This window comes from Eucalyptus grandis, chromosome 5 (genome assembly GCF_016545825.1).
Source record: "Eucalyptus grandis isolate ANBG69807.140 chromosome 5, ASM1654582v1, whole genome shotgun sequence".
NCBI classification, from domain to species: domain Eukaryota; kingdom Viridiplantae; phylum Streptophyta; class Magnoliopsida; order Myrtales; family Myrtaceae; genus Eucalyptus; species Eucalyptus grandis.
In genome coordinates, this window is record NC_052616.1 from 1,029,421 (window position 1) to 1,044,928 (window position 15,508).

The 15,508-nt window shown below is 39.9% G+C and overlaps 2 protein-coding genes across 2 annotated transcripts in view; both read left to right on the forward strand.

The window, feature by feature from the left end:
- The first annotated feature begins 2,265 nt into the window (after nt 1-2,265).
- Nucleotides 2,266-7,223, forward strand: LOC104443441 (beta-amylase 2, chloroplastic). The gene is made up of 8 exons (XM_010056829.3): nt 2,266-2,814; nt 3,364-3,441; nt 3,632-3,835; nt 4,306-4,500; nt 5,448-5,612; nt 5,830-6,090; nt 6,185-6,403; nt 6,603-7,223. Exons 1-8 carry the CDS (start codon nt 2,545-2,547, stop codon nt 6,849-6,851), a joined length of 1,641 nt encoding a protein of 546 aa, XP_010055131.2. The 5' UTR covers nt 2,266-2,544; the 3' UTR covers nt 6,852-7,223.
- A 1,468-nt stretch (nt 7,224-8,691) lies between these two features.
- LOC104443442 (beta-amylase 7) overlaps nt 8,692-15,508 on the forward strand; it is a 9,686-nt gene continuing 2,869 nt past the window's right edge. The window contains exons 1-7 of the mRNA XM_010056830.3: nt 8,692-8,937; nt 9,564-10,223; nt 10,688-10,975; nt 11,351-11,428; nt 11,674-11,877; nt 14,048-14,242; nt 14,360-14,524. Of these exons, the coding sequence (XP_010055132.2) occupies nt 9,783-10,223; nt 10,688-10,975; nt 11,351-11,428; nt 11,674-11,877; nt 14,048-14,242; nt 14,360-14,524 (1,371 nt within the window). The 5' untranslated portion in view covers nt 8,692-8,937; nt 9,564-9,782. The remainder of the gene's footprint in view (nt 8,938-9,563; nt 10,224-10,687; nt 10,976-11,350; nt 11,429-11,673; nt 11,878-14,047; nt 14,243-14,359; nt 14,525-15,508) is intronic.

Below are 15,508 nucleotides of genomic sequence, written 5' to 3' on the forward strand. Positions count from 1 at the left end.
TTTGAGAGTGAGAGTTAGAGTAGGAATAAAGTAGGACCGATAAAAAAAATAAAAAAATCTAGACCTTCTGAACAATGGCACGAGAGGACCATTAGAGAGAGAGAGAGCGCCGATCATTGCGGCTCATCCAAGATTTCTATGACCAAATTACAAATAAGGGTGTGAACAACACAAACGATGGCATTTGTGCGGTGCATGAGAAAGCTTGTTAGTGATTCATAAATACGTGACTCGCCCGCCCTTAGAGGCCATACTTGATAACTTCATTGGATGAATTGGCAGGTCGAGCTTAGCAATGGGCCTAACAATCATTGCCTGCCTATAACGTAAAAATGGTACTCAAATTCGGAGTATACTCAAGAAAGAAATTGCTTGTCCATAACCTTTAAGCCGCCCGACTGTAGACAAACCCTTGTGCCACTCACCCCATTACATTAACTAATCTTTTGAGAATTTGGCTGACATACAAAATTCAATAATATGATAAAATTTATTATATCCTACGTTTGATGCCTATTTAAGAAAGGATAAATTTGGGTACAAAAAAGATATCAATTGGATAAAATTACCCCATAAAAGAGGTAGATAAATGTGAATATGATTTCTAATATCCATATTAGGAAAATTTATTTTTCTCAAATAATAAACTTATCTTAAATTAACAAAATGAAAATTACCCTCGAAGCCAATAAAATAAAAAAATATAAAAATATATTTCAATATATGAATAATATTTGAATTCTAATCTAATAAATTCAAAGTAAAAAATAAAAAATATTTATTTTAATTTAATCTTATTTTTATTTATATATTCGTGCAATTTAATTCTATTTTAGAATATAGATTCAACATAGTTATTACATACTTTAGGTACATTAGTATAGTTTAAAAAATATATATTTAATAAAATTCAAAGTAAAAAAATATTTTTAATTTAATCTTATTTTAATTTATATATTCATTAGAGAGTGATAGGAGGGTAAGAAAGAAATAACAAAGAAATTAATTAAAAAATAGAGGAGAATAAAATTAAAAAATAAAATAAAATAATTAGGCAAAAGTATCACCAGATACTTTTGCCATCTTTGTTTATAGAATTTTTTGTTCATTTATACTAATATGTTATTTATACCAAATAATACACATAATATGATGTAAATATATCCGACTGCAATCATTATATAATTGATAGGGCACGGTAAAATTTTTGTATTTTATATCCCATCCTATCCGGTTATATTATAATTAGAAATTCGGATGATAGATTGAAGAAATATGACAAATGGAAATCACTACTTTAACATACCCCGATAAAGACCCTTTTAAAATAAATGTGATTATTCTCGTTCATTATTCATTGATGTGATTTAGAAAGCTAACAAGAACTAATGGAATTTGTCAATAATCTCCAAAAAGAAAAAAAAAAAAACGTCATCATTTGTTCATAATCTAATGGAATAAATGTAGTGAAAGTCGTAAAATTTATCATGAAAGTACAATTGAGTCTTAGAATTTTCTAATAAATATAATCAAGTCTTAAAACTTATCAATTTGGTACAATCCATTAACTCCGTCCAATTTTGCTAAAAAAAATGCGGATTGGTTATTTTTATTATTTCCTTTCTCCCAAGTGGCACTAGTGTCATTTTGACCTTATTCTTTATGTTTTAATACATAAGCATTTTTGGTTAGATGAGTTGGATGAAATTAATAGAAAATTTTACTTTATTGGGTTAATATCCTAGAAAATCTCAAACTGGTACATATATATGATAAATTTATCCAAAATTAATTTTTTAACCATAAAAACCTCAAACCGATACATTTTTTTTTACAAATTTACCTCAAACCGGTACATTTGTGACAAATTTACTTTATATTAATTTACATTAAATTTTACTCTTAAATTATTAAGTTAAATGACACATGATAATTTACTGATTTACCAATTTGAGATTTTATTATCTATTTGTCACAGTTTACAATTTTTATTTTTTATTTTTTTGTGGCATTAATCCAATTAAGGTATAGAGTTTTTGGTGGTCGAATAAATTAATTTGAGATAAATTTGTCATAAATAAATCAGGTTTTTTTTATGATCAGTCGGGATAAATTTGTCACAGGTATACCAGGTTTTCAGAATATAAATCAATAAGTTTTAAAATTTTCTCGTTCCAAATAATTTAATATTGGAAAAGAGAAAAGAAAAAAGGTGGCCTTTATTGAGTGTTTTTCTCCTACTAGTCTTGGATCTGGCAACTCCATTTCTGCCCGTCCCCTTTACCCGCTTCTCACTCCCACTCGTGTCTTCCTTCCTACGCTCTCTCTCTCTCTCTCTTTCTTCCCGTGAAGCTCTCTTGCCTGCCATCATCCAACGATGCGGAAGCCGATAAAGCTCGATCCAGGATCTCCTCCCCACACCTCCTCCTCCTCCTCTCCCCCGCCCTCCCCACCCCATCCCTGAGCACCGCCGCCGCTCGGCCGCCGCGCCCGCCTCCGCCTCCGCCTCCCCGGCCGCTCCCGCTTCCTCGGGGAACGAGGAACATGGCGCCGGCGCCGGCGCCTTCCGTTCTGCTCGCGACGTCCGGCGCGTCGTGCCCGGACGCTCGGGCGTGGAGGTGGTCGTGGTCGAGCCTTCCGCGGGTCGGCGCCGCGGACTGGCGGAGCCGAGGCTCGGTACGGTGCTCCCCACGTCGCGCGGGGGACGGGCGCCTGGTCGCGGGCGCGCGGCGACTGAGGACGCGGGCCATGGTCCGCAAGCCTGAAGACGGCCGCATTGCTGGCGATTCTGTGGACGCTTCCGAGGACGAGCAGGTAATGCCGTCGGTTTTGCAGAGACCTGTTCCGTTCTAGTTTCCGGGAAATTGTGAAGTAAGTCTTGCTAGTGAGGATTTTCTTGTCTGGAATCCTCTGCTAATTTGTTGCTCAAAACCTGCTAATTAAGTGATCGTGGCTACATTGAAAGTAATGTATGATATTGCATTTGCTTTTCATGGCTGATCCGTGTTGTGATGCCACTACCTTACTACACAGTCCTTCTAATTTGAACGAGAGATGGTTTTAATTCGAGGTAAGTAGGATGTTGAGTAGTATATATTGAGTTTGGATTTAGAGGAAAGTGGGAAGTTCAAGTGGTGGTGAAGGACGATCCAATTGTTGAAACAATAAATGGGGCGACGGGACCAGTCAACTAACAAATTGGGTGTTGGAGTCTCCGCTTAGCCTTAAAAAAAAGGAAAATGTTAGATGAAACTGGCTTTAGATGATCTGGAGCGTTGCGGTGTTGTACATTATCTGATGGAGTACTGATTTGGATGTATTTCAACGAGAGGCATGACCATAGTCCTATTCTTCATCTAACAGGTTGCAGACCTGCCTATCAAGATTCCGGAGCGTGACTTTGCTGGCACGCCATATGTTCCTGTCTATGTGATGCTGCCAGTGAGTTCTCCCATACTGTTATGCATCAATCTTGTGACGGATTGCTTCCCTCAAGACATGTTCAGAGTTTTAACTAGAATTAAGAAGCAGCAATGTTATCCTGCTGCATGTTTTGTCGGCTTTCCAGGATAGCATGTAGTGTTGTTATTCATGTGGAATGGTCATAACCTTGTTTCATTTGGGATCACAGCTGGGTGTCGTGAACTTGCAATGCGAATTAGTTGATCCTGAAGGTCTGCTAGAGCAGTTAAAGACACTGAAGTCGGTTAATGTCGATGGTGTCATGATTGACTGCTGGTGGGGAATAGTTGAGGCAGATGCTCCACAAGCGTATAATTGGAGCGGCTACAAGAGGCTGTTCCAGATGGTGCGTGACCTCAAGCTTAAGTTACAGGTGAGTGGAGCAGCTACCAACTTTTAAGTCCTAATATCAATGCTTAGGATGAAGTTGTTAACTTTGCCTGTGAGTTTCTGAGAGATACCTTTTTTGCCGCATTCCAATGGAAGGTAGTTGAACCAAATATCTCCTGGCATATGAAAAGTTACATCTTAACCAATGGATCATACATTTGCTTGCTGAAATTTTAGACATGGACTCTCTTACCATATGTTCTGCATATTGTATGTGAAGCTAGAAATAAATGCTTTTTTTCCGTTTTTGTATTATATGGGGGGCTCTCTCTTTTTGTTGTTAGATCATTTGCTAATTTTATGACGTATTATAGGGCAATTTTTTTCTTACTGCTGTCACATGCTCTGCTTTTTTTCTGTGTAATATTTTCCCTTCAATATGTTATGAAGGACTTGCTGGCTCTCAACAACATCTTCAAAGAGTAATCCTATCTGACTTGGCATTTCATACAGGTCGTCATGTCATTCCACGACTGTGGAGGCAATGTTGGTGATGATGTACATATTCCACTGCCGAGCTGGGTGATGGAAATTGGTCAAAAGAACCCCGATATCTATTTTACTGACAGAGAAGGGAGACGCAATATGGAATGCCTCACATGGGGAATTGATAAGGAAAGAGTTTTGAGAGGCCGTACTGCTGTTGAGGTAACTGTTGGGAAATAGTTTTGTTAATTGCTATGCTAGGCTTCATATGTAGAATGTTCTTATTGAAGAAAGCACCTTAAAATTAATTCCTTAACCTATATCATGGGCATGCTAAAGGCTACTTCTTTTGCTGTATGAGTGAACAATATTATACATGTCTTGAGAGTATATAATGCAACCTATGAGCTCTTATTTTACGTAGAAAAGCGATTGAATCTCTTCAAACATTATCTAGGCTGGACAGGTTTGGTCACTTAAACTTAAGGCTATTCCCATAGCTTGTGAGATATTTGTGAGATTGTAGCTCATGAACATAATATCCTTGCCGCAAGCATTCAAGTCAACCATCTCCAAAGTCATGTCCATTTAATACTTTGGATTCCACCTTGAAAGTAATACCAACTCACTAGCCTTGATTACCCACCATGAGGAATGTTAGAATATATAAATACGAAACGACGCCTTCATCTAATAGCTTAAGCTTTTAAAATAATCGGTTATGGTCCCACAAAATCTCATGTGGTATCAGACTTTGAGGTCTTGAGCTCGAATCTTTCCAAGTCTCATTTGCCTCCCAAATTAAATATTTTCATGTTCAGTTTAGGCAAAAAGACCAGATTAAGCATAAGGGAGAGTGTTAAAATATATAAATATTAAATCACGCCTTCATTTAACAGTTTAAGCTTTTAGAACAATTAGTCATAGTCGCACAAAATCTCACAAGGAGATTCTGCGATAAACAGTGATATAACCAACGAACCAAAGTCCACTATCCTGGGGAATAGGCACTCTGAAGGCACCAAACCATTCTTGGCCAAGTGAAATAACATATATGATGCCATATACCAAAAAGGAACTTACATGACCGCTCAGGTTCTGATGGTGCTAATTTTCTATGAGCAATCATGATGTTTGGGCCTTAAATATTGCATTATGACATGATGCAGGTTTATTTTGACTATATGAGAAGCTTTCGTGTGGAATTCAATGAGTTCTTTGAGGATGGAATCATCTCCGAGATTGAAATTGGACTAGGCCCATGTGGGGAGCTCCGGTATCCTTCTTATCCTGCCAAACATGGTTGGGAATATCCCGGCATTGGTGAATTTCAGGTAAACCCCAGTTGTTCTCCTTTTATTTTGTTTTATGTGTCTTGTTTACATATGGGAAGAGGAATTGATGATAAGCTGTTGTTCCTTCTTCATATTGGAGGAGCCCTCATTTTTCTTGTTGCATCTTGAGTAATCTTTACTTGCTACTAAGGAAACTTTGCTGTTGATATGATTTTTCAAAAGTAATAGGCACTAATGCTTGTTGGTTTCAGTACAGTGTTATGATCGGTACTTGATGAAGAGTTTGGAAAAGGCAGCAGAAGTGAGGGGGCACTCCTTTTGGGGTAAGGCACCAGATAATGCGGGTTGTTATAATTCTCGGCCACATGAGACTAGCTTTTTTCGTGACGGAGGTGAATACGATGGTTACTACGGGAGATTCTTTCTCAATTGGTATTCTCGGGTTTTAATAGATCATGGAGATCGTGTGCTTTCTTTGGCCAATTTGGCTTTCGAAGGATGTTGCATAGCTGTGAAGGTGAGTCACTGTTGTGGTAATCGTGCATTATAGATTATTTTGGTGATCGAACCTCCTTGCATCCAACGATTGCTATCTCTTCTGTCTGAAGCAGTTATCTGGAATTCATTGGTGGTACAAGACAGCCAGCCATGCTGCTGAATTGACTGCTGGGTTCTACAACTCATGCAATCGCGATGGTTATGCTACAATTGTGTCGATGTTAAAGAAGCATGAGATAGCGATGAACTTTACATGTGTTGAATTACGCACATTGGATCAATACGAGGACTTTCCAGAGGCAATGGCAGATCCCGAGGGATTAGTTTGGCAGGTAACACCCCTTAATAATGTTGTTAATGTATGGTGTCCACTTTCCTCATTTCTAATAAGAAAGTCAAATTCCTTATACAAAACAGGCATTACTGTTGTGTCAGTAATTTGGAGCTGACTTCAAATGACGCAACATCTAGTGTATACTTAAATCTTTTTGTGATATGCCTATTTGAAAAGCCTATTTTTTCACCCTTCAGGTGTTGAATGCTGCATGGGATGCTCAAATACCTGTCGCGAGTGAGAATGCCTTACCTTGCTATGATGGAGAAGGCTACAACAAAATATTAGAGAATGCCAAGCCTCGTGATGACCCCGATGGAAGACATTTGTCTGCTTTTACATATCTCAGGCTCAGCCCGACTCTGACCGAGGGAAATAACTTGATGGAATTTGAGCGCTTTGTTAAGAGAATGCATGGTGAGACCGTTCTTGATAAACTTATGTGAGATAGTTATCAATCCTAGTTTACATATAACGCCTATCTGGGGTAACCTGAGCTAATCGTCAGCATTCTTTTCCACGATGGATAAAACACAGTCGATGGTGGGAAACCATGCATTTAGATTTTGGGAACAGGTTAAGAAGCAGTACTTACTACTTGCCCTTAGAAAAGTGAATGGTGGAATACTGAAGAGAGTTAAGAAATATGGTCATTTGTGGATTACACACTAAGCGTCCCTTTAGTTTGATGCTTGAATACATTATGTGGTGCACCAAGTTCATATAAAATGTGATGACTGCATTTGATGTATAGAAGATCGCTCCATGTAATAAGAAGTATTATCCATATCAATAAATCTGAACAAGTTATATTTGTAGTCTTGCTTCCTCTCTTCATTTCCCTATAACCAATTGCTTTTTTGATACCGTGAAGGTCGGTCTTCTACGCTATTCGATAAAATAATTTAACTCCAAGACTTTAATTATTGGTAAATAATCTGTTGGACGATGCTAAACGGATTTGAGTCTGTTGTATTGACAGGCGCTGGAACCTGCAACATTTGGAAAATGAAGCTTGTAAACTTGCAGTCAAATGAACGTTTAACGCCTGCAGTTTCACATGTCAAAGCACATAAAGAGAGGACTGAATAGTATTTGGCAAACAGATAGATTTTGCAAAGAGTAGCTTGAGTCATACCTAAAGCAGAGCAATCGGTATAAGATGTTCTTTGTACTGTAGTTTTCAGACTTCGTTTAAGAAAGATTTGATGAGGATCAGGATTTTCAAAGCACAATCGAATCTCGAACGGACAAACCTGGTCTCTTTACGGAGGCTTAAGAAGGACCAATCAAAGACAACTCATTTCGAGTGCTATTGCCAAATGAAAACATTTCTATAAGGAAATTTTCGTCAAGAGACAAGAAATGAAAGGCAAATTCCATTATATTGTGAGTTTCGATTGTCACAGCCAAAGCCAGGGTGCCCTTTTGTTGGCCAGTAAGGGTCGTAGGCCCTCACTCAGTAGCTAGTGAGGTTTGTCGACGACCCTTGCTAACCATAATGGAAAAATAAAAAAATAAAAATAATGACAAATTTAAAAGAAATTGGAAATTGGAAATTATATTCATATTAGTGCTGGTTGTATCACATAAGACTACTTGCATTTATGACAACGATTTCCAATCAAAATTAATCAATAAATTATATTGATAAATTGTCAAAATATCTAAAAAAATTAACTTACACAATTGTTTGACAAAAAAATTGATATATTTGAAAATTTTACGATTGAATTAACACAAATATAATAAGTTGATCAATTTTTTTATTTTTGTACTTTTCTCCTACATATTGTGTCCTAGTTTAAGAACACATTATTTTTTCTTGCCCATCTCAAAGAATATTTTTAGGCAGGTCCCAAGAATCCATCCCAAAAAAAAAAAGAGAAAAAAAAAAAAAATGATGATGCATCACACGGGATGTACATGCCGGCAGGAGTTTTCAGTCCACCAGATCCACACGCCTTGGGCACCTCACGCAGCCCACGCCTCGCTTTGCTTTTGCTTCCCTAACGAAACCGGAACGCGCCCCGCAGATCCTGTTCCACCCGCCCCCGACGCACCGGCCACGCTCCCCCACGCGCCTCGCCGCACACGTGGCCCCGCGCACGCCCCCTCCGTGTTAAACCCCGCACGCCCCGTCCGTGCCAATCCCGGCTCCCTCGCACACTCGCCACCCTCTCCGCACGCGCGAACAGGGGAAAAGGAAAAGCCCTAGCCCGGCGCCCTCCCCCCCACCCCCCCACGCGCCCCACGCGCCCCCTCCCCGCCGCCCCGCTCGGCTCCCCGCCCCGCCGGAGCGGCCCGCGCCTCCTCCCTCCCCGCTCCGGTCCCGCCCCCGGCGGAGCTCCGGTGGCTCGCTGCCGCTCGCGCCGGCGTTCTCCGGTCGCCGGAGCCCGGTCGCCTCCGCGCGGTGAAGGTCGATGAAACAGTCGGGATCCGTCGTCGGGAGGGTGTTCTCGTAGTCGGAAGATGGAGTCGATGGGCAAGGTCGGAACTTGCGGACATTCGTAGTGCTTGGCTATGACCACGGTAAGATAAGCCTGCGAGTTGGTTTGAGTCGCGATTTCTGCTCCGACAAGTTTATTGTTCATATGTTGATCCGATGAAGTGCTAGATTGCAGCTCAGTATGATGCGTGCGTCTCCTTTCTTCTGCTGAATTTTGCCCCGACTGGTGCAAAATTGCCTATTGGAGTGAGGAAATGTTGAGGTTTAGCTTCACGTAGTCAAGGCATTTCGAATTCGCAGGACTTGTCTAATGGTTAATCCCTGGGTGGAGACTTAGTTTTTACTGTCATTCTTGAACATGGCTAATGTTTTCTGTTGCAAAGTCATATTCTGAAGATAAAAAAGAGGCATAGGTTGTCTGTAACTGAACTGTGAGGAAACGCCTTCCTCAGGTGTTGCGACTCCCGAGCATCTTTTTGCCTCTGGAATTAGCTCGGCGAAAACATTTTATGAATTTTTGGGTGTAAAACTTTAGTAAATTTCGTGTTTTTATTGTTTCCGTGGTGAGACTGTCCAGGTTGTCTATATAGTGGATTTTCTGCTTCCTGGCGTTATAAATAACTAAAGCATGCCGTTTGACATGGAAATTAAGTATTCTCGGTTGCACTGACTTCAACCTTTTCTTGTGATTGCTGTCTTGGTCTTCAAGATGGGTGCTGCTCGGTTTGGAGTCAATTATCAGACTTGCAGAATTGGTCGTATCAGTTGTTTTCCATTGGCCCGCCTAGCCGGAATTGTTTCTGGACATGGTTACTGAGGAGTAGACACTCGAGTTGTCTTCATGGCATGTGAGACAAAAAGATCTACGGTCATACAGTAATCTGGGTGAAGAGATCAGAGGATTGCAATAGTCAGGTGCAGAGCCGGAATGGCAACTGATATACAAAGATTAGTAGGAACGAGTGAAGACGAAGATGAGGAAGATATTGAGATGGATGTGAAGGAAGAGGATGACGATGAAGACGATGACATGGAGAAGCATATTGCAACTCCTCCACTAGTTGGTGTTGATGGACTAATGGGGTCAAGTAGTAATAATAGTAGGTTTCATCATCCCCAAATTCATGAGCAAGGGAGCAACCCTGGAGGTGGTGCTCGAAGGAGTAGGCCACTCGAAGAGAAGGAGAGAACGAAGCTGAGAGAGAGGCACCGTCGAGCAATCACTGCAAGGATCTTAGCAGGACTGCGCAGGCATGGAAACTATAATCTAAGGGTTAGAGCTGATATCAATGATGTAATTGCAGCTTTAGCTAGGGAAGCAGGCTGGGTTGTTCTTCCAGATGGGACGACCTTTCCTTCAAGATCCCAGGTACTTCTATTTGATGGTTGAAGCTATGTGTTGAATGACTTTAATTTGTTATTGTATTTAGGGCGACGTGGTGACAACAGACGTCGCAGTACATAAAGATTTGCAATCAATAATAGAGATCCTCTGCAGTGAGGCGTTGGCTTTAATAGTTCCCCAAAAATGCATATTACCTTCTGAAATATTGAAGTTAACACTTCCACGTTCCCTCTTCACTGAATTTACCAAGGGCTCACTGTGGTGTTATCCATATTTCTTATGCCAAATGACCAGCATGTCGCCCTTGTGACTGTTATATATGTCCGGTCTGTCATGGATTTATCATGTGTAATATGTTCCTGAAGAGGTTTGCACAGTTCACTTTTAGGTTTTTGTATGTTCTTTATATGCTAATGTGTTGCCTAAGTTATGTAGTTGATAAGGATTATCCTGGTGCCACTGCCAATGCTTTTCTTCATCTTGAACAGGGTTCAAAACCTATTAGTGGCACTTCTGCAGCCGTTACTCCACCATCTTCAGAAATGGTTCTGCAACAAGCTCCTCTGACTTCCCTTAGAGGAATCTCTTCCGGTTATGGAAGTCCAGTGGACTATAATGCATCTCGAATGAAAGGTGTCTATGTGCCCAACTCATCTCCTTATGATTCGTCTTCAAGAGGTCAATCTCAAATTTCATCTGCATTGGGGGATGGAGGAGAGCCTTTGAATACTCAAGCAATTATTGGTGGCTCTGTTGAAAGTGTTGATGCCAAGCAGGTAGTATAGTTGATATCCAAGGATAATTAATAGGGTTAATGAATATCTATCTTTCTGTTTCTATGCCATGCTTACTTTGTCGACATCAAATGGTTCAACGTGGTTATAGTCCATGTGTTGCTGTGAGTATGTTTTACGTAAATGATTAGTACTTCATGTGCATAAATCTTGACCAAAGATCCTTATGCACGTTACATGAGTCTTTGTTCCTTATCTTACAAGCCAATCACCTCAATCATCCACACTAGATCTTTGTATTTCCACAGAAGTTTCATTAGGTAACTCTAACGGCAAGATCCTACACAGTTCTTCCAATTTGATGTCCTCCTACAGTTGTCTCCCATGCTTGTCAAGCTGATTTTGTCTCTCCTGCAGATTGTTGATGTACCCTCAAAATTACCAGAGCGTGATTTTGCTGCCACCCCTTACATTCCTGTTTATGTGATGCTACCTGTAAGATTACATTATCTGCACCTAGTAGTTATCTTGAATATTTGCAGATTGTTTTATGTGCTTTATATACTCTTGTGTCAGTCAGCTGCACCTGCCTTAAGAGTAGATGCTTGCTTCTGTCCTTCATTTTCAATTTTATGCAGACTGCCAGTAATTGATTGTTTAGGTCTTCTTAGATAACTTAATTGTTGATTGGGTATTGGTTCAGCCTCAACAATGGTTTTCATTATGATCCTTTTTGACAGTTGGGAGTCATCAATGTAAAGAGTGAACTGGTTGACCCAGATGGTTTACTAAAGCAATTAAGGATTTTGAAGTCACTTAATGTCGATGGTGTCACAGTGGACTGTTGGTGGGGAGTGGTAGAGGCTCATGCTCCACAGGAGTACAACTGGAACGGTTACAGGAGGCTATTCCAGATGGTACATGAGCTGAAGTTCAAATTACAGGTTAATATCATCCCATTGATAACTGAAAGTTTTGGTGGTAGCTTTGCATATTACTGTCATTGCATGGAGTAGAGGTGAGAGCCATTATTGCTTTCAGGGAAGTTGAGGGCCTGAGGCCGTCTTTGAAGTGAAGATCTTGGAGAAGCTAGTGACAAATATTTATGATTTATATTCACCATAATATGAATCTGAAATAGGAAATGCACCCATTGTCACACTTGCACCATTCTTTGATTTCTACACTTGTTTTCAAGCCCTAATTATGTTGAGATGGAAGTGGAGAATATTGCACTTCTTTGTCTTTCTCTGCTACAATTTATTTGCAGTGTTGTATCTGCCTGAGATAGTATCATGTGACCGTCTACACTCTTACCATATTTTACCATTGACTAAACTCATTTTGAAGCCCTGATTATGCATGGGAATGATATACAAAGCAACTTTGGGCCTCCAAAGTCCTTGAGTGAAAGTTGTGGTGTTTGGTGAAAAATTTTGGACCACTTTTAGTCAAACTTTGTCTTGGCAAAGTCCAAAGCCCAAGGCAGGTTCCCCTTGCTTTGGTTTTGGAGCATTTTCAGACAGCTCGCTCCAAGGATTAATGAATATTTTCAGTTTCCTTTCTTGCCCTCAGAAGTTTACAAACATTCCACTTTTACCCCTAAATGGCCCCTAGGCACTACAAACTCAAGCCAGTTGTATTGACCTCAGACCAATGGCCTCAGGCCTTGTCGACAACTTCGCTGTCGGTGCCCAGGTGGCTGTTGACTTGGCCACTGAAGTTGCCATCAATTATCCGCCAATCACAGTTAGACACAGAGAGAGAAAAAATAGGAGGAAGAAAAAGGGGGAGGGGGAGGGGATGGAAGGTATGACGCTGCCTGCAAGTGTATCATGGAGTCACATGACCCCTAGGCAAGCCAACTGCGTGGTAGCGCAAGCTCGAGTGATCCAAATGCTGTTGTTGAGCATTCCAGGCAAGGCAGATATTGCCTAGGTCAACCTAGGCGAGCTAACCAGGCAAGATCTTTCTCGTGTCATGAGATGCCAATAGTCACACTGCACCAAGGTCATGAGGAACATCCCGTCGTCTGAGACAGCTCCACCACTAATGTCCTACTCGCTTGCCCTTTCAAGTCTTCTCAATCTCAAACCTGTTGCTTCTGTTTTGCTTATTAATTTTTTTTCTTTTCTTTTTCTTTTATTCTTTCTTGTTTGGTGGGTTTAGTAGGACCTGTTATTGTTTTATTTTTTTTAATGAAAAATTATTATAAGAGTGAAATTTCAAGTATTTTGTCCTTTACTTAAAATAAACAACATCACATTTTCCTGGGAATTGGACCCTGCTATCTTCACAGTTTGATGTGTAGCCGGTTCATGGTCTTAGTGTGTGTTGTTTTTCTTTTGTCGTCTTTTGGCCGCTTGGCCTTTGCCCGGCTTCCTTTCACTCTTTTGAGACTGTTCTTTTGAGTGTGAGTCTTTGAAGCCGGTTCTTTGTTTTTTTGCCCCCCCCTTTTTATATTTATATTACTTCTTACTTACCAAAAAAAAAAAAAAAAAAAAAAACATCACATTTTCAGTTTTGTTATTAAATTTAAATATTAATAAGTAAAAATCTAAATTGATGTATCATCAGAAAAATCTAAATTGACAATCTAGTCAGTCAAAAGACTTGTAACTGTAGGTTTATCAAATGACAATCATGTAAAGGTTGCTTTACAATGACATTTTGAAATACTGATTACCAACTGCTCAACCGAAGTGCAGAGCTCCACCATGCATTACTTTAGATTGGCATGTATGTTAACTTATGCACTAATCTTCGATGATTGTGGCCCTTTTGGTTTTGCCATGGTCTTGCTGCTCCCTGGGCTTCACACTTTATGCTGTTATAGTTTTTAGATCATAGTGTATAAGCATTAAAGTATACAGCTTCCACTTATCAATTGAGGTCATTGATATATGAAGAGGAAAAAACACTGAGATTCAGTTCTTCTTAACCAAATTGCAGGCTCAGTGTTTAGCAGTGGAGCAGGTTTCTTATATGCAACACCTTACATTTTGGAAAATAATTCAAAAGAATGCTAATTGACTGGGCCCATTGACTTTTTACTACATTCTTGTTGATTTTATCAAGTTTCAATAGTCAAATTGCCAGCTGATATTGCCTCAGGTTATAATGTCATTTCATGAATGTGGCGGCAATGTTGGTGACGATGTTTGTATCCCACTGCCCCACTGGGTGGCTGAAATTGGAAGGAGCAACCCTGACATATTTTTCACTGATAGAGAGGGAAGACGTAACCCCGAATGTCTTTCATGGGGTATTGACAAGGAGCGGGTTTTGAGAGGACGGACTGCTGTCGAGGTATATCCTTAAGTCCTATGAAAGGAGTTGAATAAGCACCTCCCTCCTTTTTCTTCTATTCAACGGGAACTTGTAAAGAGATTTCTCAGAAATTCCACCTTTTTTGACTCCATGTAGGTTTACTTCGATTACATGAGAAGCTTTCGTGCAGAGTTCAATGACTACTTTGAGGATGGTATAATATCAATGATTGGGATTGGATTGGGTCCTTGTGGGGAGTTACGGTACCCATCAAACCCTGTAAAAAATGGTTGGAGATATCCTGGGATAGGTGAATTTCAGGTAAGTAATATTGTCCTTAAGATGGAAATAGGAAGTCCTCTTTTTTTGCAGTTTTGAGTGGAGAATTGTAGTGTAAATATCATATTGCACGGAGTTCGTGATATTTTTGTAGAAAAAAGTCCTTTTTCTTAACATGATCAAACATCCTGTTTCTTAACAGTTGCATTGAGTTAATTTGTTTGAAATATTTGTGCAAGTTCTTTTTTCGGGGTAAATTGTGGAAATATACGAGCTTGTCAAGAGTAATCCTATTTCCTTTTCTAAGTGATCACTTTGTGGCTCTCTCTGGCACTGTTAAATTGGTAGGTGAGAGATGCAAAATAAGTAACAAAATCAAAATCACTTTCACTTATCTCTTTTGTACTTATATAGTTTTGGAGTTTGTTCAAGAGTTTTCCCTGAAAATGGCTATAATTTCCCCCCTTGAAGTGCTACGATCAGTATCTACTGAAGAATCTCAGAAAGGCAGCAGAGGCAAGGGGTCAGGCTTTTTGGGCTAGAGGTCCAGATAATGCAGGTTCTTATAATTCACAGCCACAAGAAACTGGTTTCTTCTGTGATGGAGGAGATTACGATGGCTATTTTGGAAGGTTCTTCCTTAAGGTACTTTCAGGTGTTGATTGATCATGGTGATAGAGTACTTGCCTTGGCAAAATTAGCTTTTGATGGTACTTGCATTGCTGCTAAGGTAGGTCCAATTTTTAGATTGATATTCATAGATGCAAACACATATTTACTGTTCCAATCAAAAAAGTTTACCATCAATAGCTGCTTCGCCTTACTCTCTCCACGTTTGTCTTTGCATAAATATGGCTTTACTTCAAGTAGGAATAGGAATGCATTACAAAGTAGACATATGGGTGTAAAATTGCAGGCCTTTCGTTTGATTTTTATTCTTCAATTACGTTGATATTGGTAAAATGTTGGACAGTCAATGAAGTTAGTGTGAGAAACAGGAACCTAAGTCATTTGGAATGCAGAAAT

Bases quoted from the DNA above. Each gene is read 5' to 3' on its own strand.
- LOC104443441 (XM_010056829.3), top strand. From the start codon at position 2,545: ATGGCGCCGGCGCCGGCGCCTTCCGTTCTGCTCGCGACGTCCGGCGCG. The intron at 4,501-5,447 runs GTAACTGTTGGG...GACATGATGCAG, and splicing joins GAGGCCGTACTGCTGTTGAG to GTTTATTTTGACTATATGAG. The intron at 6,091-6,184 runs GTGAGTCACTGT...TGTCTGAAGCAG, and splicing joins GATGTTGCATAGCTGTGAAG to TTATCTGGAATTCATTGGTG.